At 38.5% G+C, this 26,358-nt stretch overlaps 1 protein-coding gene across 5 annotated transcripts in view; it reads left to right on the top strand.

The window, feature by feature from the left end:
• LOC124632086 (disks large homolog 2-like) overlaps window positions 1–25,714 on the top strand; it is a 44,966-nt gene extending 19,252 nt beyond the window's left edge. For 3 of the 5 annotated variants that reach the window (XM_047166749.1, XM_047166748.1, XM_047166747.1), the window contains exons 4-11: window positions 3,353–3,541; window positions 12,317–12,397; window positions 13,254–13,454; window positions 13,916–14,054; window positions 14,363–14,432; window positions 15,352–15,589; window positions 15,868–16,025; window positions 24,565–25,714. In XM_047166749.1, the coding sequence (XP_047022705.1) occupies window positions 3,353–3,541; window positions 12,317–12,397; window positions 13,254–13,454; window positions 13,916–14,054; window positions 14,363–14,432; window positions 15,352–15,589; window positions 15,868–16,025; window positions 24,565–24,568 (1,080 nt within the window). In that variant the 3' untranslated portion in view covers window positions 24,569–25,714. Of the gene's footprint in view, window positions 1–3,352; window positions 3,542–12,316; window positions 12,398–13,253; window positions 13,455–13,915; window positions 14,055–14,362; window positions 14,433–15,351; window positions 15,590–15,867; window positions 16,030–24,564 lie in introns of those variants that run through there. The other 2 variants (XM_047166750.1, XM_047166752.1) reach the window with 2 other exon arrangements.
• Window positions 25,715–26,358: the final 644 nt, after the last annotated feature.

Below are 26,358 nucleotides of genomic sequence, written 5' to 3'. Positions count from 1 at the left end.
CAAAACTGATTCTGTAACTGATTGTTTGGGAAAAAATAAGCTTATTGCCCTTACCATTTACCTTATTGTACTTACATATTTTGTCACTGTCTTTCTTAGTAGAACTCAGTAAGTAAGTTGCCTGTGTAAAAAAAAACTTTTTTACAAAAAAATTAAACCGACTTCCCAAAACACTAAAAAGCAAAAAAAAAACTATTTTTAGGTGCATCGGCCTAGAAGTCGGTGTCTAATGGATGTTACTAAGTTAATTTTGCCACCGACTTCTAGGTCGATGCACCTAAAAATAGTTTTTTTTTTTGCTTTTTAGTGTTTTGGGAAGTCGGTTTAATTTTTTTGTAAAAAAGTTTTTTATTTAAAGCTTTTCAGTGATACGAATAGTTGTCACTATCCATACAAGCGAGAAGTTCTCATCAATACAAAGAATATAAGTCCAAATACGAGGTATTTTACATATTCAGTTGTCGAGTTCAGTCGACTTACTTTCTCTGGTCTCCATCATCAGGTCAGCTCCAAACCTTCACTGTTGCAAAGGTCTTGTCAATACAAATAATTTAAGCCCAAACACGAGGTAGTTTACATATTCAGTTGTCGAGTTCCCTCGACCCTCTCTGGTTTCCATCATCAGATCAGCTCCAAATCTTCACAGTTGAATAGTGCTTTTAGGCGTACACCTGAGTGTCAAGTTTTTACCCTATGTATGCCTACAACTTTCGAAGGTTGCCCTCGATTTCTCAGGGTTTCCATCATCAGATCCTGACCTGATGACTATGGGACCAACTGGCAGCTATTCCGAGTCGAACAAAAAAAGAATCACGTAAATCGGTCTATAAACCTCGGAGTAATCGATGTACATACATAGAAAAAAAAAAAAAAAAAACATACCGGCCGAATTGATAACCTCCTCCTTTTTGGGAAGTCGGTTAAATAGGAAAGTTGTTATAGTATATCTTCTGTTATATTTCTGCTCTCTGTCTAGGCAATATCAGTTGAAGCTTAAAAAGAACATGAAAACGTGTCCATTTTCGGCCTGCATGTCTATCCGAATATTCGCCCCCATATTAAATTTTGATGGTTAACGACCACGCATATTTGGTTTTAATCCTTTCCGATCACTGGCGGATATCACTATTTAAAAGTTATATTGAAACGAGTCAAAATTGAAAATAATAATTTACTTTTAATATTTCATACACTCCACCGAACCGCGAATATGTGAAATATTGATTGACTGTGAGAGTTGGACACCACGTGCGGAATTTGTAGTTAAAAATATGATAATTATTATTATTCTCAAGCACGTAAATGTCAGTGCTACGCCTGATCTTTCTCTGGTCGTGTCAGATTGCCGTCCCATTGGACTATGAAAGTGAAGGAATAGTGAATGCACCTGCTTATGCGCAAATCCTCTGCACTATAATATGTCCTGCGCAGTTGGCTAATTTCCTTACTTGAGAACTGCCGAGGTAGCCGATAATCGGCTAGGAGAACATAATCATTATTATGTTCCATGTAACATTTACCTATTGAGTGCCTGCCAATAAGCTGGATCCTCTTGCTAACTACAGGAATAGGCACATTTCAATACACATAGGTAATAGATAGTAGACAGCAGTTCAGCCATTAGGAAATTTGAAAAAAAAAAGAAACAAAACACTAAAATAATTCACAATATGAATTCACTTTAATGTTCAATCGCAGATTAAGCATCAGTTTCATTGCACAATCCAATTTAACTGGCATCTATGCCACATGAATAGTTCACTTCTGCAGCTGTAGTTGACACTAAAATTAGGAAATATCACGACGTTTCTCAGAGAGATTTATTAAGATCCTGAAAATCTAGCGTCAAATATGTCGAAATATTGAAAAGCAAAACGAATATTAAATCCTAACACTGTGCCATATCGAATTATAAACTGTATTCTTGGAAAAGATTTTTAATATCGTGATCATACTATCCGGTATTTTTATGCAATATTGTATACAGGGTGGCCCATCCATAGGCGTCCAAAAGAAAAATTTAGAAGCTCTATGCTATGGGGTATCCGAATCACCCCCATGTATGTTCAGCGAGTTTTTGTACTTTAGGAGCTAGAATTATTTTTAAACAGGAGAAAAACCACTGTTAAGGTCTGATTTTTATATATATGTACGTACAGGTACAGGTAAATTTTTGAAGTTGACTTCCTGTTTGTTACACTATCCTATTCTATCTTGAAAATATTGAAACACCTTCAGTAACCGACTATTCGTAGGTAATTGTACTCGCCACTTCTCGCCTGCCAGACTATAGTTCTGTTCTAGGATGTCATAGACATACAGGCTAAGTTTCCATGTTGCCTAAAATGTATACCAGCTTTTGGGTTAACCATTTTCTTGATGTATAACAAAGCCTAGTTTAGTAAACGTAAGTAAACTTCAAACATTTCAAGGGGCTACATAGATCTAACTTTAGAGGTTGATAGAACTTAGAAAGCTTTCTTCCTCTAGCTAGAGTACCTACCTACGTCATTCAAACTTGCAGGGATAAGACAATCTCACTTTAAAGGGGTCATTGACCCTTCAAACTCAGGGATTCATTCAGTGTTCAGAGCCACGTCATGCAATATTATGCTTGGTATGTTGAAAGGTGTTTGAACCTTAACAACAAATATTTTTATGAAGTGTCCAAGCGATTCACAAGAATGTCTTTTTTAAATAATTAGGAATGGTTAGGTTAGGCTGATTTCTTATATCCTGACCCATCTAGACATTGCTTAAACTGAACTTTAAAACCAATATCTTCATATAGAAGGAACTATCTGCTACGTAACAATTCTGTTTAATATGTTTTAGTTAAGAACTTTGTAGGTTAATATTTTGTTTGTTTAATTTGCCGACCCTATTCAGTTATGAGGGCAAATGGTAAAAGTTATTAAATGACCAGTAGGTATCCTGCAGTTTTTCCTTTTGTTCATTTTCATTTATCATTGTTAAGACGAGGTTCCACCGGGGGCATGCGGTATTTTGACGCACCGTACAACTACGTAAATGTTTCTTTTGGTCTACCCACTCCAGCTAACAATAAAAAAGTTGCATGCTAAAATGTCAGCAAAACTACAACTATCATACACAGTGGACTTACGCTGAGACGCGTACAATTTTGGTGGAATTGTGTTCTAGTGTTGGGATCAGTTATTAATAGTAAAGATAATTATTTTCTATTTTTCTAATTTATTAGTATAAAAACTACTTCTCCAACAGCAACAGATCAAACGCGACTTTTTGAACTGTATCTAAACGACCGCTTTCACTACAAACGCACTACTCACAACAATATTTACCCTATATCTCAATACATCATTGTTCGCAGTGTCCTTCGGAAGCAGACAGCGAGGCAGTGTGGGAGACAGCTGATGTGACGTTAGAGCGGGGAGCCAGCGGGCTAGGGTTGAGCATAGCGGGCGGGGAAACTGGTACCGATGTCAGCATAACGCGGCTGGCCGTGGGAGGCGCCGCGCAAAAAGATGGGAGATTGCAAATAGGAGATATTTTATTACAGGTTAGTTTTTAAATATACAGTCCGCGGTCATTAATGCACTAGTTACTTGCCACTGTTCCTATCTTTTTTTTTTAACGACGTCAAAAAACATCAAATGACCCCTCCCGCTGTGGGTTAGCAGCGGTGAGGGAGTGTCAGACTCTTACTGACTAAAAACCGTCGTGTTCCGTCATAGGCCTTTTATGTACCAGGGCCGCGGTATCTCTTTCGAACAACCCGCAGCCCCGGCAGGCCTTGGACCACTGTTCCTATCTTAGGTGGTATCTATCTATGGTAACAATTAGGTAGCAACTCTCTATACAAGCTGTTGATTTGCATGCGTGCCATAGTCAAGGACGTAATTATACTAATGATTCTCAACCCAAATCAACAAAAAAATTGGTACGAAAATTTTTTATTTTAATTTTTTTTCGGAAATTCGTCAATGTCACCTACCCGTTTTCAAACTAAGCGTGTATGTTACTGGCCTCAAAACCGTGCTGCTCCCTCACACAAACGCAAACACAAAGCATACGCAACGATTATTCATTAATTTCATTCATAAAATTGGATTATTTCTGAAATACTACGACATTACAATGACAAAAAAAGCAGTGCATATTAAATGTTTCCCGTCTACTGTAATTCCAATCGATTATTTACGTATTTTATGTCCTCCTCCAGAAGTATGGCACAAATGCAAATCAACACCTTGTATAAATGTTTCGTGAGGATCGGTGAGGAGTGACAGCGATCCTGACGTTAACTGTAATAGGTGGATTAGTTGTGTTCAGTCAATATTTACGAAATTGCCAATATCTGAAAGGTACTTCGCTTTTGTGTTCATGGTCGCCATATTTGTGGGGTATTATCTTATTATCATATTTTCAATCCGATTTTCATACCACGAGCTTAACTTTATTTTAAGGTAAAGAGTATAGGTTTATTGTGTACCTTTTTCAAATAGCAATAACATTACTTACTTTATATTATAAATTTGAAATATCCACAATCACGGCTGATTTCACTTCGTTTGAAATTAACACCTAAATAACTTTTATAAGACTCCTTAGCTTTTATAAAAGTTTGTTAATAAATTGAAAATAGTACGCAAAAAAGAAAGAATTTTTAATTTATCACGGTAGAAAAAGTAGGCTTGTTATAAGAAAGACAATTATATAATTATACAAGTATTTAAAAACAATTAAGTATATTAAAGAAATAATCTTTATTAGGAAAATATACTTTGAACCAATCGATTTTAATTGTGCATTGAACCATTTGTTATTAACCAATGAAAAAGAAACGAAGGTTTAAAAAACTGAACAGTGAACTCTACAGGTGACCTCAAAAGAGCCTACAAAATGTCCACGTGTTTTCGTTCGTAAATGCCATCGTAAAATAATTTACCTTAATAAACCACACGCCTTTCACGGACCTTTGTAAAAGCCTTGTGGTTCTACGTTAAAAATAGAACACGCCCTCTTACTACATAACTACCATGTGTATGTATAAGAGAGGGTACGCCGGTTTAACACATTTATTTTGATGGATCAGGGGGTTTACCACAAACTTGTAACAAAATAGATAATATTTTAGGCCTTTAGACATTATTATTCATCATAGGTACAATAGTTTTAGTTCAAGCTATTTTCAGAAGTCGATCACTTTGTAGAGAACCTTTCACTGTTGTGTCGGATTTGCTGCTCAATTTCAAACTCAAAAAAATGTTTATTCAAATTAGGTTGCCAAAATCAGCTCTTTTTGAACTTCAAAAGCAAAAGACAACCCCAAAGCGCCCATACACAACACTTCCTATGTGGTTTTTCTGTTATATAATCATGTAACTCGTTTTTCATTTCTATAACGTATTATTTTCATTTATAAAAATGAATCAATAAAGAAACTGATGGAGATACTTACTACATTTCCTTTCTAGAGATTGGAATGAGAACAATTATAAAATCTCAGGAATACTCTTAGTACCTCAAACAAATGAAAGATCTAGGCTATAATAAGAATTGTATTCTACAACAAAGGCATGATAATTGGTGGAAAATTAATGTCCGGAATTTACTAAGGCTTCTAGAATTGAAAGAACAAATTGTGAGCTTTCAGAATATAAATAGGCATTATTATAATTAATTGGTTGTTGCCACCTAAGTTATATTGAAATTAGAGGGAAAACTAAAACTTTTCTTTTCTGACTAATTCAGATTTAATAGATATATTTTAACTATTAGTTTACATAGTGATTTCATATAATATCCCCGTAAATCTACGTAATAAAGGCTGTTTATCCGGTTCACAAGTTGCTTATTCAATTAAACCAGTCTTACTCAGAGCTTGTGACAGTAAATTATGTAATTGTCGGAATCAATTTCCGGGAAATACACTCTGTGCCGGTTATTTCCGCGACAGAACAAAGGAAAAGAGCACAAAAGATTTTTACGTAAAAATGATAAAGCTACAATAAATTATGTCAGTCCCTGTATCCAATTTGTAAGATATCATGTAAACATTTACTACCATAACGAAAGGAAGTATAATTTTAATTGTGTTTTAAAGGACACGTTAAACTATAAGTCCCGCCTATCATTGAACATCTTTGGCAGTCGTTATGAGTAGTCAGAAGCCAGCTAGTCTGACAAACAGTCCTACCAAAGGGTATAGGAAACTGGGTTGAGGAGGTCAGATAGGCAGTCACTACCGCTCCTTGTAAGACACTGGTAGGTTAGACTGGAAGCCGACACCACCTTAGTTAGGAAAAGGCTCGGGGGAAGATGAACTAAAGAAATTCTAATTACTTTCCTGCCATTAATCTTAAAACTGGTCGTGGAATAATTTTGTTTGTTTGAATATAATTAAGTGTGACTCGAATACATAATTTACAGGTACTCAGGATGCTAACCTGTTTACTGACCTCATTTTCCTGTTTGATAGCAAACTCTGCGCTCTCATAAATAAATGATAAAACTGTCCCGTTGTTTCAAAGTGACTTATGATAGAACTAGGAGCAATAAAGGGGCAGATTAACAGCAACAGATTAAAGCGAATAGCCGTACTTTATGTTACTGTCGCGAAGCTCAGATATGGCTATTAAGAGTCGACCTAACTTCGTAAAGGTTAATTTTCATGGCACTTCTAAAGTAAATCCGATCCTAGCTGTTGATATTGTAATTATGAAGGTGATGTAAAATGTTCATTTAACAAAGTTTAATTCTGTCAAGTGATTTTCATCTCAAATATTACAAGAAACTTACGTCGAAAAATACATGGTTGTTTGTTTTGATAACGGTTGAATAAACCTTTATAAATTGTATTCAAAAATATGTAAATGAAACTCATCTGTTTTTCTTTTATATTAGGGTAATAAAAGTAATTGAAATCCCGAAACACTGATAGTTGTGTTTGCAACCAAACAATACATAATAATTTCACTCTTTGTTCTATGAAATTGCGAATGACATAAAAAATCGCAAAAACAGCAAAAAAAACTTCTATTTTGCATTCATCCCGTTTCAATAGTTTTAACATGACTGAGTGAATTAATACTTTGTTAATTGGCTTGCCATGTGTCATCTTTTTTTATTAAAAAAAAAACAGGAACCACGAAATTATGATACCAAACAATACAGGGTTTGTTTAGAATGTTTAGATTTTGTATTTTATTTACCTACCGAACCTTTTTATATCTAAGTTTACCGAGTGCGAATTTGTCCTAAGTTTTCGAACTTACTATAGTAAGTTACCTAATAAATTTTACTAGCAGATAAGAAGCTACCCCAATACTGTAATTATAGTGTTTAAACTATGTCAGATTAAACTGTGTAATTATGGTAATATTACTAACAAGTTTACTATGTAGATTGCGGAGACGTGTGTGAATTGTCGGTTGTTTATCACTCGTAACTAGAACTATTATGATCTATGTTTATTTCGGTGAAAATTGGCGGTTGAAATGTTTTTATTGACGAATTACTCGATTGGGTTATAGATTTATTTGTTGTTTATTTTAATATTTAGTATAGCTATTTATTTTGAATGCATAAATTAATTGAAATATCATAATTATTATCAAAGTTAAAATAAAGGATGAAAAATATTCAACAAATGACAGATTTAATAATATTTTCATGTGTATCATACCAAATAATGATTCGTGTAGTTTGCATTCAAATTGTTATTTTATCAATCTAGATATTATTCAGACAAATGTTCAGTAATTACCATGATATACAAGAATAAATCGGACTGTGCTATTTGCTCAATGTTCAAATACCATACCGCGGTATGAATTTAAATTAGGCAAATTCATAGCATTCATTTTATTATTGAAAATTCGTGGACCATGCCAAAAGTATTTCTGGTTTTGACTGTTGGACTGTTTTAAATTATAAATACAATGCACGCGTGTCATCCGAAATAAAACTCAGTAGGTATGTTTTCGTAACGTCATGAATCTGACGATACATTGTACTGCCACCATAATTTGCTGGTGGCATAAGTGTAAGGTCTTGTATGTGTGACGTACACGAGCATAAACACCATTTTCAATATCGCGTCAATCAATGACGTTATTGCCCGGACCAGGAACAGGGAATCGACAGTACCTACCTTTGGCATTGATTCGGGACTTCGCGAGCATTGGCCAGTAGGTATACTGAGTTATCATCATCAGCCTATCGCAGTCCACTGCTGGACATAGGCCTCTCCAAGTGCACGCCACTGAGATCGATTTTCGGCTTCTCGCATCCAGCTCCTGCCAGCCGTCTTGCGCAAGTCATCACTCCACCGTGCCTGAGGACGTCCTACACTACGTTTGCCGAGGCGCGGTCTCCACTCTAGAACTCGTTTACCCCAACGGTTATCGGTTCTTCGGCTAATATGGCCAGCCCACTGCCACTTCAGCTTGCTGATTCGATAGGCTATGTCGATGACCTTGGTTCTCTGACGGATTACCTCATTTCTGATGCGATCCCTCAGAGAAACGCCGAGCATAGCCCTTTCCATAGCCCGCTGAGCGACTTTAAACTTGTGGACCAGCCGTACCGTCAGTGTCCACGTTTCGGCTCCGTAAGTCATGACAGGTAGGACGCACTGATTAAAGACTTTTGTCTTTAGGCACTGTGGGATCGACGATGTTAGGACTCGACGTAGCTTCCCAAATGCAGCCCAACCCAACTGAATTCTCCTATTCACCTCGTCCTCAAAGTTGTTTCTACCTAACTGCAATGTCTGCCCGAGGTATACATATTTCCGAACAACTTCGAGAACGGCGCCGTGTATCGCAATCGGTTCCGGTAGAACATGTTCATTGAACATGACCTTGGTTTTGTCCAAGTTCATCCGTAGGCCGATGCGTAGAGAAGATTCAGCCAGGTCGTTCAGCATCTGTTGTAGGTCCTGCAGCGTTTCCGCCATGATGACGATATCGTCAGCAAATCGCAAGTGAGAGATGTGTTCGCCATTGATGTTGATGCCGCGTCCTTTCCAGTTCAGCGTTTTGAACATATCCTCCATTGCATTAGTGAACAGTTTCGGGGAAATAACATCCCCTTGTCTCACTCCTCGATGCAACGGTATGGGCCTTGTTTGCTGATTCTGTACTTGGACGGACATTGTAGCGGCTTCGTAGAGACATCTCATCACTTGGATGTATCGCCAATCTACTTGACAACGCTGCAGGGACTCCAGAACAGACCAGATTTCAACCGAGTCAAAGGCCTTCTCATAGTCCACAAATGCTAGACACAGGGGCTGATTATACTCTTCGGTCTTCTGTATAATCTGCCGCACTGTGTGGATGTGGTCTATAGTGCCGTATCCGCTCCGAAACCCAGCCTGCTCCGGTGGTTGGAATTCGTCGAGTCTTCGCGCAAGTCGGTTCGTGATCACTCTTGAGAACAGCTTATATACGTGGCTTAGGAGGGAAATGGGTCGATAGTTCTTCAACTGGGTTTTGTCTCCCTTTTTGAAGAACAGGACGACAACACTCCTACTCCACGCCTCTGGAGTTCTCCCTTCAAACAGGACGGCATTAAAAAGCTTCTGGAGCTCCCCCAGTACGGGCTTACCTCCTGCTTTTAAAAGCTCTGTTGTAATGCCATCCTCGCCAGGGGCTTTTCCATTTTTGAGCTGTCTCAGAGCGATCTCGATTTCGCCACTGCTGACTTCTGGCAGGTCTTCGGTGAAATGGCGTGTTAATGTGGCTCTAGAATCCTCATTTCCGGGATCAGGTCGAGATGCATGCGATGCGTATAACCGGCCATAGAAATTTTCCACTTCCGAAAGGACTGCCGGCACCGAAGAAACGACTTCTCCACTTGTTGTGGTCAGCTTCGTCAAGTGGCTTCTTCCAAGAGATTGTACGAACACCTTTGACCCCCGATTCAGCTCAATTGCTCTTTCAATGTCAAGAGTATTGGAGCACCGGAGGTCGCGTCGTACGTGCTTGTTGATCTCTTGGTTTAGAGCCCGCTTAGCTGACGAAGTGACAGGCGAGTTTTCACGTCGTTTCTTCATAAGCCCTAATGTCTCTTCCGAAAGCTTCGATTTCTTGCCCTTACGCTGCATGTTACAGAATCTCGAACCTTCCTCCCTGAGGATCCGAACCACATATTCGTGGTTCTGGTTAACGTCTGTTGTGGTTTCCACGGCGGCAAATCGGTTCTCCAGATTTGACTGGAACGTTTCGGATCCTGTCATGGTTTGGAGCAGTGTTGGTCGGAGCCTGGCCTTCATCAGACGGAAACGTTCGGCCTTGAAGTTGATATTCAGAGAGCCTCGGACAAGTCGGTGATCGCTACCGGTATTAAACCTATTGATCACGGAGACGTCTCTGAATATGTGCTTCTTGTTCGTCATGATGAAGTCAATCTCATTTTTAGTCATAGTGTCGGGGCTTTGCCACGTCCACTTCCTTTGGGGCTGCTTTTTGAAAAAGGAGTTCATCAAAAAGAGCCCCTCGCGTTCAAGGAAGTTGACGAGCATTTGCCCCCTATGATTCCTGCTTCCAAATCCATGGGATCCTACTGCCGATTCGCCGCAAATCTGTACTCCCACTTTAGCGTTAAAGTCCCCCATGACAACGGTGTAATGGGTCTTTGTAGTGAAGTGGAGGGCCCTTGATATATCATCAAACATATCCTCCACTTCATCGTCTGAATGTGTCGAGGTCGGTGCGTACACTTGCACTACCTTGAGGCTATACCTGTCGGTGAGCTTTATGATAAGGTACGCTACCCTGTTCGACACACTAGACACCTCCACAACGTTATCAGCTAGGGACTTATTAACCAGAAACCCAACGCCACCTTGGGATTGTTGGTCTCCCTCTCGGAAGTACATTAGGTGACCTGATTCGAGGGTTATGGTGTCCTCCCCCTCTCTTCGAACTTCACATAACCCTAATATGTGCCACCTAATCTTCCCAAGTTCCACCTCGAGTTGCGCCAGATGCGAGTCAAGCCGTACTGAGTTATAAGTAATAAATAATAATAAGCCCCGCAGGGCATCTGAGGCGGATGACGGGGAGTAGCGACCCCGCGGGGCTATATATCCGAGTGCTCCAGGGAGAGTATACTGTCCCCCATCTCCGGCCTGCCGGAGTGAAGCATGACGGGGGATAGGTCTCCCGCCTCTTGGCTTGCCTTCACCGGCCGGCCAGAGTGGAGTCGCTAGAGTAGGGTTAGCAGCCCGCTCGGAGGGTAGGTGCCTCGTGGTAAGTGGCGAGTGGGCCGGTGATGCTGGACCCACAGGGAGCGCGTGATCTGCGTTTAAAGTCCGCCGAGGTATCCTCACCCTTCAGCCGCTCATGTACCTGTTGCCCCCTTGTTGCGATTTAGCGACTGATTCCCGGGGGCCCAGTAAGTGAGTTGGCGAGTCTCCACCTGCCATTTTTACGTGTATTTATTACATTGTTATCGGCAGGTGCCATAGTTCCCGTAGTTTCCCCATTCCTAGTCCACTAGCATCCCATCACAATAGCCCAAGTAGTTTTCATCCATAGTTAGCAATAGTTTAGCACAGAACCGGGGATTGTCCTTGGGTACATTTCTATAGTGTATACAGGGATAATTGTCGGTTTTGTGTCACCATTTCATTAAAGTTGTCTCAAAAGGGCTTCAGCGTGTTGGCTTCGGCCCCACGTTCGCCTCCCAAAAATCCGGGACTCTATAGTCCCGAGGTCTGGTAGAGACATACAAGATAATAATAAATAAATAATGTCGGGACACCTTTTCACACACGGTTGGTTAGCCCCATGGTAAGTTATTAATTAACTTGTGTTATGGGTGCTAACACAACTGATAAACTACATATAGCTACATATATACATATTTATAAATACATATTGTAACACCCAGACCACGACCAACAAGCATGTTCATCACACAAATGTCGATCGAACCGGGAATCGAACCCGGGACCTCAGATTCGGCAGTCCGGCTTGGTGACCTTTGCGCCACAGAGGTCTGAGTTATAAGTTTGTTTCATTGTAATAGATACACTGACAGACTACAGAGTAAGAGTATCAGTATAGCTCAGAGATCATACAGTACATAAATCTGAAGTCTATGTATTCTTGTACAAAGCATTCACAGTTTAATATGCTTCATTAGAGACAGTAAAGGTTAAGTCACATAGACAAGTTTCTAAATGGCACTAAATGCTTTAAAAATAAAGATAAAGATAATTCGGAACACTGTAGTAGTTAACCGATATTAATCAACTTTCATTTTAATAATAATACTTTAATAAACCATTGCATGTGAATAATGCCTTATATTTTTGCAGGTAAACGACGTTTCAGTAGAAGGCGCGCCGCATTCGATAGCGGTTGAAGCTCTTCAAAAGGCTGGGAGCGTCGTTAGATTAGTAAGTTCAACTTTATGCTTGTTAGAATAGTGTTCTTATTTGATTAACTGTCTAACAATTTTCATTTTATAGATAGTACCTATATATTTTTCATTCGTTTATGTGTACTCCTTAATTTTTTGTAAGTTCAATATTAATTGCGGACTACATATACCTGCAAAGAAATACCATAATAGAGCCACAATTGTTTTGCACAACGTGTCAGTTAACAGTACAAAATACTTTTTTTTTTCTTTTCTTACTTGCTCAATTAAACTAACAAAAGCCTGCATACAAGAAATTCAATAGACAATCAATGGTGATTTAACAAGGGATGCAGTAGAGAAACTATTGTACCACCTGATGTAACAGCTGACGAAGTAATGCCTGGCGTGGAGCCAACTGAAAAATCGCTGACTCAAACATTATTGGAAACACTGAATTTATCAAAACTAATATTACAAAGTTGGTTTTACATCGGCAAAGTTATTTTATAAACAAAATTTTGTATCGTAATAATTTTGACAACTTTGAATTCTGTCTCGCGGAAATAACGTTTTAATTTTTCCTATTTTTTTCTTTATTATACGAGTAATGCACTTGAGCCAGCGAATTCTTTTTATTACATTGTTATGTTGTTTTTACTCTAATAGCGTTTTCGCATGAACGGATTTTTCAGTCAGTTTTTCCAAATGAATGTTGCTCAGAATGAGTCACGCTTATATACGCTCGGTTTGTTTTGCGCTACAAAAATCCGCCAGTGTAAGCGCTGCAAAATATATAATGCATTCTCAACTTCTTCGATTCGGTTTATTTTGTTACATCTATGTTCGCAATCATCAGAAACAACATTAAAAAAATTGTATTTTCCAACTAGCGAGTACGAAGAGCCCGTCGGCCTAGGGTCGTGACACTTTGGCGCGGTGTTCGAGGCCTAGGTCTTGGCATAGCTGGCGGGGCTGATGACGCAGCCGGAGGAGGAGGTATCTTTGTATCCCATATTGCTGTCGGTGGCGCCGCCCACCATGACGGCAGATTAAGATTAGGCGATAAAATTTTGGCTGTAAGGGATAAGGATGTGAGTATTTGAACTGTAATTTGATTTCATTTCACTCATTTAATTTTTTTTATTCAAATTAAGGAACAGGTGACTTTCTTAATTAATATTAAATTATGTTTTGTGCTTCAAAATAAGCGTTATTAGTCTCCCCAATCAAATTGTTGTTAAAATCATCTGTACTTGTGAAAAGTGGTTCAAAACCGATTTCATTTTTGTCTAACTGCATTTTGCAGTATGTGAATTCAATTCAGTTAGCAAATCGACGTCACGGTTTGCAACTCGTATTGCCATTCAAATTCCGTTCAAATGTGGAATGGCATTTTGACAGACATGTGGCAATTGGTACTCATTTTATTTGCCATCAAACAGTTGAATCTATATTTAGGTCTACTAAAACTATCGATAATGTTAGCGGTGAACTTGGGCCTGATGTTTTGTATCAAATCTCATATTATATGACTAAATATTTTGTTGTACAGGGTATAGAAACATCGCTAATTGGCGCAACTCACGCTCATGCAGTGACCGCGTTAAGAAGTACAGGGGATCAAGTCACACTCATTGTCCTCCCCGCCGGCTCAGTCCCGCCCGTCGCCAAGACAGCCCCATTATACTCAAGTATGTGTCCTACACGATATTCCATTACCAAATGATCACCGAAATCAATTACGTTAGTAATAGCAAATATAATCCCGATATTGGTGGAACGGTTGCTTAAATAAAGATTAGATGCAATGCGTGTTAGCAGCTTAATAGTAATCCAATGTGCAAACTCTTGGTATGATTATGGTCATTACTATAAATCTGCATATTAACAAGAGATTGCATTGAATTAGAATTGAAAATAATTACAATATTCAACGACGGAAATCTATTATGAGTACAAGATGAAATAAACGCAACTAATGATCATTTTGTCGGTACAGCTAAAACGCAAGCAACATCGTGTTCGACACTTCACGAACTATTGGAAGAGGAGCGGACTGAAATACCGAGGTAACTTTGACCCCTACTACCTTCACTATTTCAAGGTAACCTACATTCACGAGGAAGATTTATATCACGAATTTCTCAACCCAAATGCTCGCTGATCATAAAACATCTTTTTGAGACAGATTTCGCTTTATGTAGATGATATTTTTATTCAAATTGAGTTTCGGCAAACGGCCTCAGCTTTCACATATTTTGTCTTAATTAGTGGCTTTTATACGGCCAATTAATCTTAATCTGTAACTACGAGTTGGTGTGTTTTAATTGCTCACCGCCTCTTTAGATTGATTTTCTTTTATCTTGTGTCTACTGTCTTAATTTAGGTAGGTTTGTAGGTTATTTTTAGCTATCGTTTCGAAGCTATAAAGTTTTGATTGAAATGTGATTTTACTTCATTTAAGCATTTTATTGTTGTTCCATTAAAACAAAAGCATGTACTAAATATATTTCCACCTACATTGTACAAGAGAAACAAGTAACAACACAAAGTCCAAAACAAAAACTTCTCAAAAGTGCTACCACAATTCTAAGATTTATTATATTAATCAGTCTGCCAACTATTGTACAAAGACAGTAAGTTTCGGACATTGAAACTTTAGCTTCCTTTTGGCTGTTCCTGCAAAACCGCAAAATACGACTTAAGATCTCGTAATTCCTTAACATTTTCAGAACTTTCGTTTTGAAGTTACTAATTACAGTTTTTCAAAGACCAGACTTCTGTTCAAGCTTCGAAGTTTTACATGTTTTTAAGTATTATATTCTTTTAGCCTCAACATTTTTTCTGTTCCTTTTCAGTAGATGCTACTATATTTCAAAAGTATATAGTTATGTAATTTATAAAAGCTGACTCTTAAAAAGCTGAAGAGCAGCTTCAGCATTAGTTTTCTTATCAAAAATATTCATATGTGTTTTTGCTGGCGACCAGATGTGTCCGCATGGTCCGGCTCGTTCGCTCGGGTTCCCGTCTCGGCATGGACATCGTGGGAGGTTTAGGTGGGGAGGTGGAGGGGAGTACGGACGAGGATGCTTGTGGGGTGTTCGTGTCAGGGGTGTCGGTGGGGGGAGCTGCATACGGCATGCTGCACAGAGGCGACAGAATACTCAGTGTCGACGGCAGAGACCTTACAAGGGCTACGCATGAACAAGCGGCTGCTGCACTGAAGGTATCTAAATACATGCTCTTGGATATAGCCAGTCTATTTTTATTCAATCACATTGAATTTGCATATGAATATTCACGTAATTTTCTCTCCATATCGAGTATAAACGTTTAGTAATTGGGAACTTGAATCTTCAATTGGTTTAATTAATGGTTCTGTTTCAATAAAAAAAATGAATATGCAATTTTTTGAGATTTTCTATGGACATTTTTTAAATGAGTCTATTAGTTTATTATTCAATATTTGGTACTTATGAAAACTTTTTTATCTGTTAACTCAAGCAGTACTCAGGAGCGACAGTGACGATAGCAGCGCAGTACCAACCGGAGCAGTACGAGCGGTTGCGCGCGCGCATTCGAGCGATCAACGCGGCGGCCGCCATGTCACCTCGGACCAGACATGTTCCCGTACATCCTGATTTACATGCTATGTATCCAAGGTAATATATTTATTCATAATAGGTACTTTAGTACAAATAATTTATGAAATACAATAAAAATATTGGTTTCTCTTGAAACCAATATTTACAACAGTAGAAAAACTGATAAGTCATTAATGACAATATAGACGATTCTATGATTAAATACAAGACAAAAGTTCCGAAAGTTAGGTAGGCGTTTTAATATTACACTATTTAAAGAATCACGTCATAAAGTGAAACTAGGCCTAGGGTGGTGACCAAAAAGTGACCAGACTTTTTGGTCTGGTCTGATAATTTTTTCAGTTTTCGAAAAAACTGCGACCGTTGTAATGTAGGTACGCTTGAAATAAATGAGGTCATGAATGTTTATTACTGTTTTAATGGTTCAGCCGCTTGATTTAGGTGCCGTTGCGGAGATATTTTTTACAAGATTATTTATGTATCATCTGTACAGAGTACACTATACAAAATAGCCCTTTACCAGGTGTAAAATAAATCAGCCTCTGTATAAAACCTAAAACAGTTAAGAAAAAACATTGAATAATTCTCAAGTAAAGTACTTAACTTAAACCAAAATTAGTTTCTAAGTACCTTGTACTATGTAAATCGAGGCTCCGGGGAACAACTTCGTAATAGCGTCAAAGTGGGAAAGCATTCTCAAACTGTATCGACTATATTAATGCGAATTAGAAATTGTTTTATTAAAAAGGGCTTTTAGTTTTCACTGGAATTAAAGATATACTTTTTTGGTAAATTCATCATCATCTCCAATCCTTTTCCCAACTATGTTGGGGTCGGCTTTCAATCTAACCGGATGCGGCTGAGTACGAGTGTTTTACAAGGAGCGACTGCCTACATGACCTCCTCAACCCAGTTACCCAGGCAACTTAATACTCTTGGTTAGACTGGTGTCAGACTTACTGGCTTCTGACTAAGCCATTACAACTGCCAAGGGTGTTCAATGGCAGCCTCATAAATATATTTAAAATATATTTTGGTAAAGTAAACTACTTACATACAAAAACTGACTTTTGTACTTAAAAATATGGCCGAAACAACCTTCTCTACATTATAATCAAATATTTAACAACCTCATATTACCTGATAAAATATTTAAACAGGTACACATGCCCCTAGTGAGTTTTACTTAGGAATACTAATTAATGTTGGTGTATGATTAGGATTGCAGGTCGCGAGACCCTATTAGAAATGATTGTCATGCAAATTAACTGGCCTTTAATGCTACGATGGCCAGATACTAGATATTGACATGATATTAACAGTGTACCTAATACATGCCTGGGTTAATGCACTTGGTCAGCTCAGGGATTTTATGTAACCAATTTTACCTATCGAAGGTAAAGGCAAGGTTTGCACTATTCTACTACTGGAGTGAGGAGTCCCCAATATGTTTTCAAGCCTTCCGATATTTTTAATGATCGCACCAATTTTGTATGAAGGTGTCGTGACTGAATAAAATGTTCGTTAATTTGTTTAAAATCCTCTCTTAATTTATATTTTTCTACTAATAAGAGTTCTCTCCATGCTATGTACTTATGTCATTATAATTGCCGTGAAGTACAAACGACCGTCATGGTCTCCGTCAGGAATAGACGGCTAGGTACACAAGATGATGAAATGAAATATTATATATTTTAGAATTAGCTGCGCTATACATTACCTCCTACGCAGGAAAAACGTATTCAGACTTTAAGTTTGTTTGTTCTCCTACAGTGTTATTGTAAGAGTTCATGACCTAAGCAGACAATATAAAATTATGTGTCTCGTGGAAGACGTATGTGCCCACCTACATACGGGGTGTAGGCAACACACTGAAGCCCTTCTGAGACAACTTTAATTGAAATGGTCAAAATGTTTAAGTAGCTATAATGGCATGTGTAGGTATTCTAGTTCGTTTTCCTAACAAATTATTAGTACCTACATAATAAATATTTTATAATATTTTACAACCCAACTAGACCACCTTGTATATAAATAAGAAACTACCATTTACTTACGGAATAAGCAGACAAACACATTTTTACGCACACGTTATTTATAAGGACGTTAAGAGATCGCAGTTCCTAACCTTGTTAACAGATCACAGAAGCAGAATAATAGCATGATTTATTTAACAGAAATCATTTCAGAAACATGTGAATGTAACGAACTAAACTTAATAACCATATAATAGAATAATGAAAAGTTAAGTTTCTTATTACCCTATATTTAAAGTACCTAATCCGACAGTATACCAAACCTTACATTTTATGACAATGAAATAATTAAACCACGTACGCTACCCGACCCTTACACTTTCAAGAAAAGGTTTAGGATAATACTCCTGAGCGTTCGAATTTTATTGAAGATCGTAGCGGAGAATAAGAAATAGATTCCAATTCTAAAATGTCTGCTTCTGTATTTATAGAAACAGTATAAACTGCGGGCGAGACACTATCGGTAGGAAATAAATACGTAGAACTCCCCAAGAGAACAAATGTAGATAAAATTCACTTCAACTTATTTCTTAAATGGGAATACGGGATGTTTTTTATTATGTAGCAAAGTGAATATTGCGCATCGTATTCCAATCAGGCAATAGTCGTAGATGTGGTTGTGATAGAAACGAGCACAATAGAAATAACTCGATGATTTTTATAATTGAATAAAAAGGAAATTATGTAATTGGTATATTTAATTTACAATGGCGTTAATGTATTTTCCTAGTTACTTGAAAAAACACTTTATTTATAATACAGTTTGAACAAACAAAAAGATTTAAGTTATTTATTTTAAGCTCATTAATTTGGTATTTAAAATAAAAACAGTGAAGCGTATGTCAATAAATAATAACCTGAACACTGTTTAATTTAAATTCATGATGGCAAACCAGGCTTAATAAATTTTATTAACATAAAGCATTTTCAGGATGCAGCCCATTTCTGAAATGATCCGAAAAAACTGCCCACATTTAAAATATCCAGTTCAGTCATTATTGACATTAGAACTGTTGGCTTCCCTCCAGATTTCCGGAAATTCTCATTTGGTCTTCATTAGCAACTACAATTTAGTATGGAGCATACTTTATGAGACCATTTTGCATTAGGTTATAATTTCTGACACCATTCCCCGGGCACTTGGTCTGATATATGTTATTCATTCTTTAGTAAAATGAAACTGGCAACAGCTTCGTGGACAACTTGAAACTTAGAACAATGTGTTAAATTGCATTGTTAAGATTTACACACTAGAATTTTCGTAACAAACTTACCACGTTTTTGTGTGAGAAATTATTAAATAGGTACCTACACTTTAATGCGAAAGTTTGAGCTCACTATATTGTAAGTTATTCACAGTAAGGTACGTAAAATATTTGTTAGGAAACAGCTACACCTCTTTATATTCTATCAACGCTACGGTAATTTGATTGTGCGAAAGGAAACAGAATTTGTGTATGTAAAATAAGGGTTACACCTTCCATACCTTACGAATTTCTATTGTAGTTTTTCTTAGGGTACGAAAGAAAATTACTTTAGCGTGAGGGACCTAATAAATCAAAATCTCCATTTTAATGCTTGGCATAGGAATTGAATATAAAAACACTTTCATAAAACTAGTACCGAGTAAAATACCTATTGTAATTTTGATGGCGACAATCTATTCTATGAACGAATAGCTACTTTTTTACTAACTAAAAATGCTAAGAAGTTCCTCATGTACTTACGCTTATCGAAGCGATTAACCTACTTAAGTATAAACAGTTCACAAATTAACCAAAGTTTCTCGAGTAAGAACATTTGTTTAAACATAACAAACAACTTATGTAAAACCAAATGAACTTTAACTTCAGCGTAGAAAGTCGGTTAGCTGGAATTAATCGGAAAATGGAAACCCTTAAAAGATTATTGTTTGTGGCTGCGTCCATCCATCCTTCTGTCTCTCGGTCATAACTCACAGGCAGTTTAGCTACACTACAGGGACGATTAATTACTTGGAATACCCCGGACTAACATCATGTTTGATATTCAGCATATTCGAACCATATTATTTTTTCTATGACAGCCTCAATTATCTTGCTTGCGGTAGGGATGATTGGTAGAAATCTAGAATAATGCGCTCATGCCCTAATACTCAAATCACAAGAATACGAAAATATCGTTTTTATCATGAAAAATGCGAACACACCATGCGTTGCGCGCATTTCCCTCTTTTTATGAGTTAAACAGCTGTGTGTAAGTCAGCGTTTATAAAACAGCTTTACATTCAAACTAAAGTTATATATGTATCATAAGAACACATGCAAAATTGGAATACTGAAATAATTTTACTACTATCAATGTCAATGTTTAAAAAGTGATGTACCTATGCAGTTGTCATTGTTTATGCTGAACTTACAAGTACCTTGCACAAATAACAGTGTAATAGCCAGCACTCTGTTTTATTAGATCAATTTCAAAATTGTTTGGAAATCCAATAGCTTGCTGAAGAAAGCAGCTGATTCGAATTAACAACTAACAGCCAGTTTCTTCATCAAAAGTTAAAGCCAAAGTAAAAGTCAAAGTAATGTCTAAAGTAAAAGTAACGGTCAAATTCAATTTTTCTATTAGTTTTGCTTCACTTTAGCCTTGAAAAAACGAATTTGACCGTTACTTTTACTTTAGACATTACTTTAACTTTAACTTTTGATGAAGAAACTGGCCGTAAGTAACTAAGCTGTGTAAAAACTATGTTGAATGAAACTGATTGTTTATAAAAAATATACTTTACCCTGTATAAATATGTATGTAGTGATTTAAATCAGTGCAGAACGAAAAAGCCACGGCCCCTAGTTCCCGGCAGTCCCGCTATTCCCGGTCACGGTGGCGACCGTGGTTACGGCGGGACAGGGGGTGCGAAGAATCTCCGGGTTACGGGAGGCCACCAAACACAACTTACTCTTGCGACGTACAACGGCCGCACGCTGCGGCTTGACTCGCATCTGGCGCAACTCGAGGTGGAACTTGGGAAGATTAGGTGGCATATATTAGGGTTATGTGAAGTTCGAAGAGAGGGGGAGGACACCATAACCCTCGAATCAGGTCACCTAATGTACTTCCGAGAGGGAGACCAACAATCCCAAGGTGGCGTTGGGTTTCTGGTAAGTCCCTAGCTGATAACGTTGTGGAGGTGTCTAGTGTGTCGAACAGGGTAGCGTACCTTATCATAAAGCTCACCGACAGGTATAGCCTCAAGGTAGTGCAAGTGTACGCACCGACCTCGACACATTCAGACGATGAAGTGGAGGATATGTTTGATGATATATCAAGGGCCCTCCACTTCACTACAAAGACCCATTACACCGTTGTCATGGGGGACTTTAACGCTAAAGTGGGAGTACAGATTTGCGGCGAATCGGCAGTAGGATCCCATGGATTTGGAAGCAGGAATCATAGGGGGCAAATGCTCGTCAACTTCCTTGAACGCGAGGGGCTCTTTTTGATGAACTCCTTTTTCAAAAAGCAGCCCCAAAGGAAGTGGACGTGGCAAAGCCCCGACACTATGACTAAAAATGAGATTGACTTCATCATGACGAACAAGAAGCACATATTCAGAGACGTCTCCGTGATCAATAGGTTTAATACCGGGAGCGATCACCGACTTGTCCGAGGCTCTCTGAATATCAACTTCAAGGCCGAACGTTTCCGTCTGGTGAAGGCCAGGCTCCGACCAACACTGCTCCAAACCATGACAGGATCTGAAACGTTCCAGTCAAATCTGGAGAACCGATTTGCCGCCGTGGAAACCACAACAGACGTTAACCAGAACCATGAATATGTGGTTCGGATCCTCAGGGAGGAAGGTTCGCGATTCTGTAACATGCAGCGTAAGGGCAAGAAATCAAAGCTTTCGGAAGAGACATTAGGGCTTATGAAGAAACGACGTGAAAACCCGCCTGTCACTTCGTCAGCTAAGCGGGCTCTAAACCAAGAGATCAACAAGCACGTACGACGCGACCTCCGGTGCTCCAATACTCTTGCCATTGAAAGAGCAATTGAGCTGAATCGGGGGTCAAAGGTGTTCGTACAATCTCTTGGAAGAAGCCACTTGACGAAGCTGACCACAACAAGTGGAGAAGTCGTTTCTTCGGTGCCGGCAGTCCTTTCGGAAGTGGAAAATTTCTATGGCCGGTTATACGCATCGCATGCATCTCGACCTGATCCCGGAAATGAGGATTCTAGAGCCACATTAACACGCCATTTCACCGAAGACCTGCCAGAAGTCAGCAGTGGCGAAATCGAGATCGCTCTGAGACAGCTCAAAAATGGAAAAGCCCCTGGCGAGGATGGCATTACAACAGAGCTTTTAAAAGCAGGAGGTAAGCCCGTACTGGGGGAGCTCCAGAAGCTTTTTAATGCCGTCCTGTTTGAAGGGAGAACTCCAGAGGCGTGGAGTAGGAGTGTTGTCGTCCTGTTCTTCAAAAAGGGAGACAAAACCCAGTTGAAGAACTATCGACTCATTTCCCTCCTAAGCCACGTATATAAGCTGTTCTCAAGAGTGATCACGAACCGACTTGCGCGAAGACTCGACGAATTCCAACCACCGGAGCAGGCTGGGTTTCGGAGCGGATACGGCACCATAGACCACATCCACACAGTGCGGCAGATTATACAGAAGACCGAAGAGTATAATCAGCCCCTGTGTCTAGCATTTGTGGACTATGAGAAGGCCTTTGACTCGGTTGAAATCTGGTCTGTTCTGGAGTCCCTGCAGCGTTGTCAAGTAGATTGGCGATACATCCAAGTGATGAGATGTCTTTACGAAGCCGCTACAATGTCCGTCCAAGTACAGAATCAGCAAACAAGGCCCATACCGTTGCATCGAGGAGTGAGACAAGGGGATGTTATTTCCCCGAAACTGTTCACTAATGCAATGGAGGATATGTTCAAGACGCTGAACTGGAAAGGACGCGGCATCAACATCAATGGCGAACAAATCTCTCACTTGAGATTTGCTGACGATATCGTCATCATGGCGGAAACGCTGCAGGACCTACAACAGATGCTGAACGACCTGGCTGAATCTTCTCTACGCATCGGCCTACGGATGAACTTGGACAAAACCAAGGTCATGTTCAATGAACATGTTCTACCGGAACCGATTGCGATACACGGCGCCATTCTCGAAGTTGTTCGGAAATATGTATACCTCGGGCAGACATTGCAGTTAGGTAGAAACAACTTTGAGGACGAGGTGAATAGGAGAATTCAGTTGGGTTGGGCTGCATTTGGGAAGCTACGTCGAGTCCTAACATTGTCGTACCCACAGTGCCTAAAGACAAAAGTCTTCAATCAGTGCGTCCTACCTGTCATGACTTACGGAGCCGAAACGTGGACACTGACGGTACGGCTGGTCCACAAGTTCAAAGTCGCTCAGCGGGCTATGGAAAGAGCTATGCTCGGCGTTTCTCTGAGGGATCGCATCAGAAATGAGGTAATCCGTCAGAGAACCAAGGTCATCGACATAGCCTACCGAATCAGCAAGCTGAAGTGGCAGTGGGCTGGCCATATTAGCCGAAGAACCGATAACCGTTGGGGTAAACGAGTTCTAGAGTGGAGACCACGCCTCGGCAAACGTAGTGTAGGACGTCCTCAGGCACGGTGGAGTGATGACTTGCGCAAGACGGCTGGCAGGAGCTGGATGCGAGAAGCCGAAAATAGATCTCAGTGGCGTGCACTTGGAGAGGCCTATGTCCAGCAGTGGACTGCGATAGGCTGATGATGATGATGATGATGATGATGATTTAAATCATATAATATTTCAGTCAACTTGAGAAGCATGACAAGCATTTCACTCGCAATAAATTGCATACCTAATTAGCATGTTAAATGAATTCACTGCATTCCACCTTCTACCTAATACAAAGCATTTTTATTACGCATGATTTCGTATAAGCCCTTCAAAATGCATCCAACCTACTAAGCGCATTAGTACCAAATTCACAAAGGCCTATTTACTGCACCAGGAAAGGATGACTTAATCGATTGATTAATTCGATTAAGACTGCGGTCTGATGCTCTAACGGAGACTAAGTAGGGAGCTTGTGGTCCAAATTATTTCATCGCTTGAGTCCAGAATGCGATATTGGTATGCAGCTGTAGGTTGAACCGGGAGCCAATTGTTCTCTGATAACACATTGTGAGCAGCTTATTGGAAGAGCATGTTAACCGAAATTGAAGTACTGATTTGAGCTTAGCTGAGCGAGCGTTGTATAATTTTCGTTCATTACTACGTAATCAATTTTGTGATACAAGGCACGCGTTTTGCATGTCTAGAATTTGCATGGTATAATTAATGCTACAATAATTCTATAAAGATATTTACTTTTAGTTAGTACTTGCGGTACTTGCAGGATCGCTGAAAGTAATTTCAAATGATATGCTCATAGTTTTTGTTGACAACTACATAATGTTCCGTGTTATATGAATGGTCCGGGGCTTAACTTGTTGGAAACCGCAATTCCTGGCCACGGAGGTTTTCGACTTCTAATTTATTTAATCTGTTTTTCTTTATTTCACAGATAGCAGTGAGCTGGCTGTGAAACTGACCATTTGATGAGAACTGAATACTAGTTAGTGAAAATTTATAACTATGTATGTTAAACAATAAAAAATATCAATTTCATAACTGTGGCCATGTGGCATCCCTCTTTATCAGCCCGTTTATTGATAAATTCTTTGTATAACGTGGCTCTCATACCTACAGTAAAATTTTCATTTATTTTTATACCTAATAGAATTTACTGGAAATAGAATTCTGATAATATAAAATAAATCACATTTTCTTTCGCAAGAAACTCATAGCCAGATTAGTTTCTCGGAATTTGTAGTTCGAAAAAACCTGAATAGATAATCTGTTTGCGCAAATAACACAAATATTTGTTCTGTGGGATTTGATATAACTTAAGTCGAAGAAAATACATTTCAAGATCGGCTGATATCACTATGAAAATCGGAAAAAAATAATGATTTACTATACATTTTATTGAATTTCTTACACGAGTGTTGAAACAATAGTTGTAAATAACATTACCTACGCAAGTTAATGCCATTCAGCTGGAACTGCGTGCCGTCCCTACCCGTCTTTCCCAAGACAACGTACAGACGTGTCCCATGAAATCCCAGTTGATCCTGACTGACTTATTGCCCACATCGGCGATACCTGAACAAAGATGTAAACTTCAGTTATGTAAATAATGCTTACCGTCCCGTTTTGAGAAACGGAATGACATTTCAATGTCTCAGAATTTACGTACTTAGGTACTTCTTCTACTTAAGAGTTCCTTTTAAAAAGAAATGTTAATTATTCGGTGCAAATTGTTATAAAACGCTACTTAGTTTTGAGGTTTTCGCTAAAAGTGAAGGTTATGTTATGAAATTAACATTCTTAAAATCGAGTAGCGTTTCAATAGTTCGATACTTATTGTGTAATAGTTGATTCGTTAATATTTTTATTGTACTGTATGAGAGCTACAGAGTTACAGAAATTGTACATACTGTTTAGAAGATTTTTTAATCTTCATGTATTGTAATCACTGTAAATTCTTAGACGGTAAGATTATTTCCAATGTAAGTTGTTACACGTAATCTTTTTGGACTGTGATATTAAATTAACGTTCGTATTGTCATTGTACGGTAAAATTGAAACTGAATATACGACATTGGAAAGATGTTTGGCCTTTTATTTTCTTGAATAAGAATCCCTTTGTATGATTCTTGGAAAATATGACGGATGAAAAAATAATGGTGAGTATCGTATGAAAGCTGTATCCAGAAATGTGAAAAAGTTATTAATATAAGCTACAATTGATAAAATACACAGCATGTTTTGACATTGTATGTTAAAGTTAATGAAACGTTCATAGATTGAAAACAATCACATCTTAACAAGAAGCTTATGAATAAAATTACGTAAGAGTTTTAACAAAATAAGACAACCTTATAACAAAATTACAAATTAATATATTCGGAACAAACTCTTACCCTTCTTACCAAAGTCTGACGACACTCTGTCAAAATTCTCAGAAACTTCCATCCTACGAGATATTTGAGTTCCGCAAACATGTTTAAAATTTCAAAGAGACGCCACGTTTGCAACTGTATGTGACATTTTATGGGCCCCCTGTCCTTACACATTTGTCACGTGACTCGATAAAAAAATAATTTTACCATTTTTCTTTGTTTGCATGAACTGTTTGCAGCACGTTTTTTTTAAGTTCTAGGTAGATAGGCTTTGTTGGGCTGAAAGTGCCGCCTTATGACAAAGTACGGTCATTTACTTTAGGTTAGTAAAGGAAGTAAAATATAAACTGATA

The sequence above is a fragment of the Helicoverpa zea genome, chromosome 7 (genome assembly GCF_022581195.2).
Source record: "Helicoverpa zea isolate HzStark_Cry1AcR chromosome 7, ilHelZeax1.1, whole genome shotgun sequence".
Taxonomy (NCBI): Eukaryota; Metazoa; Arthropoda; class Insecta; order Lepidoptera; family Noctuidae; genus Helicoverpa; species Helicoverpa zea.
Note: the sequence above shows the minus strand (reverse complement) of the source record. Positions and strands in the feature narration are given on the sequence as shown.